Source organism: Salvelinus fontinalis, chromosome 32 (genome assembly GCF_029448725.1).
Source record: "Salvelinus fontinalis isolate EN_2023a chromosome 32, ASM2944872v1, whole genome shotgun sequence".
In the NCBI taxonomy this organism is placed as follows: Eukaryota; Metazoa; Chordata; class Actinopteri; order Salmoniformes; family Salmonidae; genus Salvelinus; species Salvelinus fontinalis.
In genome coordinates, this window is record NC_074696.1 from 12,620,788 (window position 1) to 12,627,147 (window position 6,360).

General features: G+C 41.2%; 1 protein-coding gene across 2 annotated transcripts in view; it reads left to right on the top strand.

The window, feature by feature from the left end:
* The first annotated feature begins 6,109 nt into the window (after nt 1-6,109).
* Nucleotides 6,110-6,360, top strand: part of LOC129830756 (integrin beta-8-like) — a 34,606-nt gene continuing 34,355 nt past the window's right edge. Inside the window, exon 1 of one of the 2 annotated variants that reach the window (XM_055893448.1) lies at nt 6,110-6,360. This exon is cut by the window's right edge and continues 257 nt beyond it. In XM_055893448.1, coding sequence (XP_055749423.1) covers nt 6,356-6,360 — 5 coding nt within the window. In that variant the 5' untranslated portion in view covers nt 6,110-6,355. The other variant, XM_055893447.1, reaches the window with a different exon arrangement.

Sequence of the window (6,360 nt, forward strand, 5' to 3'; positions counted from 1 at the left end):
CATTTACCCGCAGTCCATGTGGTTACATCTGCGGGCGGGCGGGTTTAGATTAATGAAACATTGTGTGGATAAAAGGTGAGCAGGTGTAGAGTGTCACGCCCTGACCTTAGTTATCTATGTTTTCTTTATTATTTTGGTTAGGTTAGGGTGTGACCAGGGTGGGTATGATTGTTTTGTGTTGTCTAGTTTTTTTTGTATGTCTAGGGGTTTTGGTATGTCTAGGTATATGTACTGTATGTCTATGGTGGCCTGAATTGGTTCCCAACCAGAGGCAGCTGTTTATCGTTGTCTCTGATTGGGGATCATATTTAGGTTGCCATTTTCCCTTTTGGTTTTGTAGGTTCTTATTCTATGTTTAGTTGTCTGTCTGCACTAGCCATATTAGCTTCACGGTTTGTTTTGTTATTTTGTTATTTTTGTTCAGTGTTCATTCTTTAAATAAAGAAGAATGTACGCTTATCACGCTGCGCCTTGGTCTCCTCTGTACGACGGCCGTGACATAGAGTAATGAAATATTGTGTGGATAAAAGGCGGGTGGCGGGTGGCGGGCGGTTTGAATAAAGAGATAATACCTTAAATCCATAAATGTATAATTTTTGGTCCATTGAGGTTTTTCTTTAATTATTTTAGGCGATCTGGCATTAGTGTGTTAAAGCCCAGTGGTGTAAAGTACCTAAGTAAAAATACTTTGAAGTCTTAAGTCGTTTTTTTGGGTATCTGTACTTTACTATTTATATTTTTGACAACTTTTACTTTTACTTCACTACATTCGATTCCCTGATCCACCTCTATGCAGACGACACCATTCTGTATACTTCCGGCCCTTCCCTGGACACTGTGCTATCTAACCTCCAAACGAGCTTCAATGCCATACAACACTCCTTCCGTGGCCTCCAACTGCTCTTAAACGCTAGTAAAACCAAATGCATGCTTTTCAACCGTTCGCTGCCTGCACCCGCACGCCCGACTAGCATCACCACCCTGGACGGTTCCGACCTAGAATATGTGGACATCTATAAGTACCTAGGTGTCTGGCTAGACTGCAAACTCTCCTTCCAGACTCATATCAAACATCTCCAATCCAAAATCAAATCTAGAGTCGGCTTTCTATTCCGGAACAAAGCCTCCTTCACTCACGCCGCCAAACTTACCCTAGTAAAACTGACTATCCTACCGATCCTCGACTTCGGCGATGTCATCTACAAAATAGCTTCCAATACTCTACTCAGCAAACTGGATGCAGTTTATCACAGTGCCATCCGTTTTGTTACTAAAGCACCTTATACGACCCACCACTGCGACCTGTATGCCCTAGTCGGCTGGCCCTCGCTACATGTTCGTCGTCAGACCCACTGGCTCCAGGTCATCTACAAGGCTATGCTAGGTAAAGTGCCGCCTTATCTCAGTTCACTGGTCACGATGGCTACACCCACCCGTAGCACGCGCTCCAGCAGGTGTATCTCACTGATCATCCCTAAAGCCAAAACCTCATTTGGACGCCTTTCCTTCCAGTTCTCTGCTGCCTGCGACTGGAACGAATTGCAAAAATCTCTGAAGTTGGAGACTTTTATCTCCCTCAACAACTTTAAAAATCTGCTATCCGAGCAGCTAACCGATCGCTGCAGCTGTACATAGTCCATCTGTAAACTACCCACCCAATTTACCTACCTCACCCCCATACTGCTTTTATTTATTTACTTTTCTGCTCTTTTGCACACCAGTATCTCTTCTTGCACATGATCATCTGATGATTTATCACTCCAGTGTTAATCTGCTAAATTGTAATTATTCGATTTATTGCCTACCTCATGCCTTTTGCACACATTGTATATAGATTCTCTTTTTTCTACCATGTTATTGACTTGTTTATTGTTTACTCCATGTGTAACTCTGTGTTGTTGTCTGTTCACACTGCTATGCTTTATCTTGGCCAGGTCGCAGTTGCAAATGAGAACTTGTTCTCAACTAGCCTACCTGGTTAAATAAAGGTGAAATAAAATAAATAAATAAACATTCCTAAAGAAAATCCTGTACTTTTTACTCAACTAATTTTCCCTGACACCCAAAAGTACTCGCTACATTTTCAATGCTTAGCAGGACAGGAAAATTGAGTAATTCAAACACTTATCAAGAGAACATCCCTGGTGATCCCTACTGCCTCTGATCTGTCGGACTCACTAAACACATGCTTCGTTAGTAAATGATGTCTGAGAGTTGGAGAGTGCCCCTGGCTATCTGTAAATGCAAAAAAAACTAGAAAATGCGGCCATCCGCTTTGCTTAATATAAGGAATTTTAAATGATGTATACTTGTACATTTACTTTTGATAGTTAAGTACATTTTAGCAATTACATTTATGTTTTGATGCTTAAGTATATTTAAAACGGGTGAGAAAAGTAATGTTTGAGAAAGATTTGATGATAGCAGTGCTGGCTATGTTATGTGTGATGATTGTGAGGCGTTATACAAATTTGAAAGTCACAAGATAGGGCCTTCAAATAGGACTATGGCACGTCAAGGGAACTGTAGCCTACTGTTTAGATGAGTTAAATGGAAACTGAAATCTGGACACTTACTGTAAGTCTATAACCACTCACATAGCGTCAATATTAACTCCTGCATCATTAAGCATTTCTTGCAGTAAAATTATACACCAAATGTAGACACATTTTGACTCGAGAAACAAGAGTGGAGGCACATTTCTTTTTGAGAGAATGTGAAAAGTGTCAAGTTTGAGAAACAGACGCCTCACAAGTCCTCAACTGGCAGCTTCATTAAATAGTACCCGCAAAACATCAGTCTCAACATCAACAGTGAAGAGGCGACTCCGGGATGCTGGCCTTCTAGGCAGAGTTCCTCTGTCCAGTGTCTGTGTTCTTTTGCCCATCTTAATCTTTTATTTTTATTGGCCAGTCTGAGATATGGCTATTTCTTTGCATTTTCTTCCTGAAAGTTTTTGCTACGCCGTGAAAGAAGTGGAGATGACAGAGAAAACTTTACCGATGTCAACTAGATTCAAGCATTTAATTCTATCGATTGATGACATTCTTCTGGTGAGTAAGGGCTTATTGGGCTTCTAGGGCAGTGGTTCCCAAACGTATTATTATTATAGTCCTGTACCCCTTCAAACATTCAACCTCCAGCTGCATACCCCCTCTAGCACCAGGGTCAGTGCACTCTGAAATGTTGTTTATTGCCATCATTGTAAGCCTGCCACACACACACACTATACAATACATTTATTAAACATAAGAATGAGTGTGAGTTTTTTGTCACAACCAGGCTCGTGGGAAGTGACAATGAGCTCTTATAGGACCAGGGCATAAATAATATAATAATAATCAATAATTGAGCTCTTTATTTAGCCATCTTACATATAAAACCTTATTTGTTTATCAATAATTGTGAATAACTCACCACAGGTTAATGAGAATGGTGTGCTTAATGATGCACATACAGTGCTAAGTTTTCATCCCCCTTGGCGTTTTACCTATTTTGTTGCATTACAACCTGTAATTTATTTGGATTTCATGTAATGGACATACATAAAATAGTCCAAATTGGTGAAATGAACTGAAAAAAATAACTTGTTTCAAAAAATAAATAAAAAATAAAAACAGAAAAGTGGTGTGTGTATATATGTATTCACCCCCTTTGCTATGAAGCCCCTAAATAAGATCTGGTGCAACCAATTACCTTCAGAAGTCACATAATTAGTTAAATAAAGTCCACCTGTGTGCAATCTAAGTGTCACATGATCTGTCACATGATCTCAGTATATATACACCTGTTCTGAAAGGCCCCAGAGTCTGCAACACCACTAAGCAAGGGGCACCATGAAGACCAAGGAGCTCTCCAAACAGGTCAGGGACAACATTGTGGAGAAGTACAGATCGGGGTTGGGCTATAAAAAGATATCAGAAACTGTGAACATCCCATGGGGCACCATTAAATCCATTATAAAAAAATAAAGAATATGTCACCACAACAAACCCGCCAAGAGAGGGCCGCCCACCAAAACTCACGGACCAGGCAAGGAGGGCATTATTCAGAGAGGCAACAAAGAGACCAGAGATAACCCTGAAGGAGCTGCAAAGCTCCACAGTGGAGATTGGAGTATTTGTCCATAGAACCACTTTAAACCATACACTCCACAGAGCTGGGCTTTAAAGAAGGGTGGACAGAAAAAAAGACATTGCTTAAAGAAAAAAATGTGCAAACACGTTTGGTGTTCGCCAAAGGGCATGTGGGAGACTCCCCAAAAATGTGGAAGAAGTCACTCTGGTCAGATGAGACTAAAATGTAGCTTTTTGGCCATCAAGGAAAACGCTATATCTGGTGCAAACCCAACACCTCCCATCACCCCGAGAGCACCATCCCCACAGTGAAGCATGGTGGTGGCAGCATCATGCTGTGGGGATGTTTTTCATCGGCAGCGACTGGGATACTGGTTAGAATTGAAGGAATGATGGATGGCGCTAAATACAGGGAAATTCTTGAGGAAAACCTGTTTGTCTTCCAGAGATTTGAGACTGGGACGGAGGTTCACCTTCCAGCAGGACAATGACCCTAAGCGTACTGCTAAAGCAACACTCGAGTGGTTTAAGGGGAAACATTTAAATGTCTTGGGATGGCCTAGTCAAAGCCCAGACCTCAATCCAATTGAGAATCTGTGTTATGACTTAACGATTGCTGTACACCAGCGGAACCCATCCAGCTTGAAGGAACTGTAGCAGTTTTGCCTTGAAGAATGGGCAAAAATCCCAGTGGCTAGATGTGCCAAGCTTATAGAGACATACCCCAAGAGACTTGTAGCTGTAATTGCTGCAAAAGGTGGCTCTACAAAGTATTGACTTTGGGGGGGGGGGGAGGGTGAATAATTATGCACGCTTAAGTTCTCAGATTTTTTGTCATATTTCTTGTTTGTTTCACAATAACAAAAACATGTTACATTTTCAAAGTGGTAGGCATGTTGTGTAAATCAAATGATACAACCCCCCCAAAAATAAATTTTAATTCCAGGTTGTAAGGCAATAAAATAGGACAAATGCCAATGGGGGTGAATTCTTTCACAAGCCACTGTAACTCTGCAATGTTGGGATGTATTGGAGGGAGTCTCAGTCTTAAATCATTTTCCACACACAGTCTGTGCCTGTATTTAGTTTTCATGCCGAGAATCCACTCTCACATAGGTACATGGTTGCAAAGGGCATCAGTGTCTTAACAGCGCGGTTTACCAAGGCAAGAAACTCTGAGCGCAGCCCTATCCAGAAATCTGGCAGTGGCTTCTGATTAAATTCAAGCAAGCTGGTCCTGGGGCTCTGTTCACAAACACAAACAGACCCCACAGAGCCCCAGGACAGCAACACAATTAGACCCAACCAAATCATGAGAAAACAACAAGATAATTACTTGACACATTGGAAAGAATTAACAAAAAAACTGAGCAAACTAGAATGCTATTTGGCCCTAAACAGAGAGTACATAGTGGCAGAATACCTGACCACTGTGACTGACCCAAACTTAAGGAAAGCTTTGACTATGTACAGACTCAGTGAGCATAGCCTTGCTATTGAGAAAGGCCGCCGTAGACAGACCTGGCTCTCAAGAGAAGACAGGCTATGTGCACACTGCTCACAAAATGAGGTGGAAACTGAGCTGCACTTCCTAACCTCCTGCTAAATGTATGACCATATTAGAGACACATATTTCCCTCAGATTACACAGATCCACAAAGGATTTGAAAACAAACCCAGTTTTGATAAACTCCCATATCTACTGGGTGAAATACGACAATGTGCCATCACAGCAGCAAGATTTGTGACCTGTTGCCACAAGAAAAGGTCAACTAGTGAAGAACAAACACCACTGTAAATACAACCCATATTTATGTTTATTTATTTTCCCTTTTGTACTTTAACTATTTGCACATCGTTACAACACTGTTGCAACACTGTAATGTTTACTGTAACTTATTATTGTTAATTACACTTTTGTTAATTATCTACTTCACTTGCTTTGGCAATGTTAACATATGTTTCCCATGCCAATAAAGCCCCTTGAAATGAATTGAGAGAGATAACAAGAGAGGGGGCGAATTTCTCATGCAGGGAGAAAATAATTAAATGGACGTGAAACGCTCAAGGTTGACACATTGCAAAGAAGAAACATTATAAAAACACAGGACAGGTGGTATTCGGATGAGCTCAGTCTCTCCTGGGACGCAGAATATGCTGGGGAATGCACACAACAACAGACAACAGCTGCTACGATGAGAGAGAAAGAGAGATGTCTCATTTTCACTTTCTCCTTTTCGCTTTAAAGCTTGCCGGGTGATTCTACATGAAGCAGATTAATGGG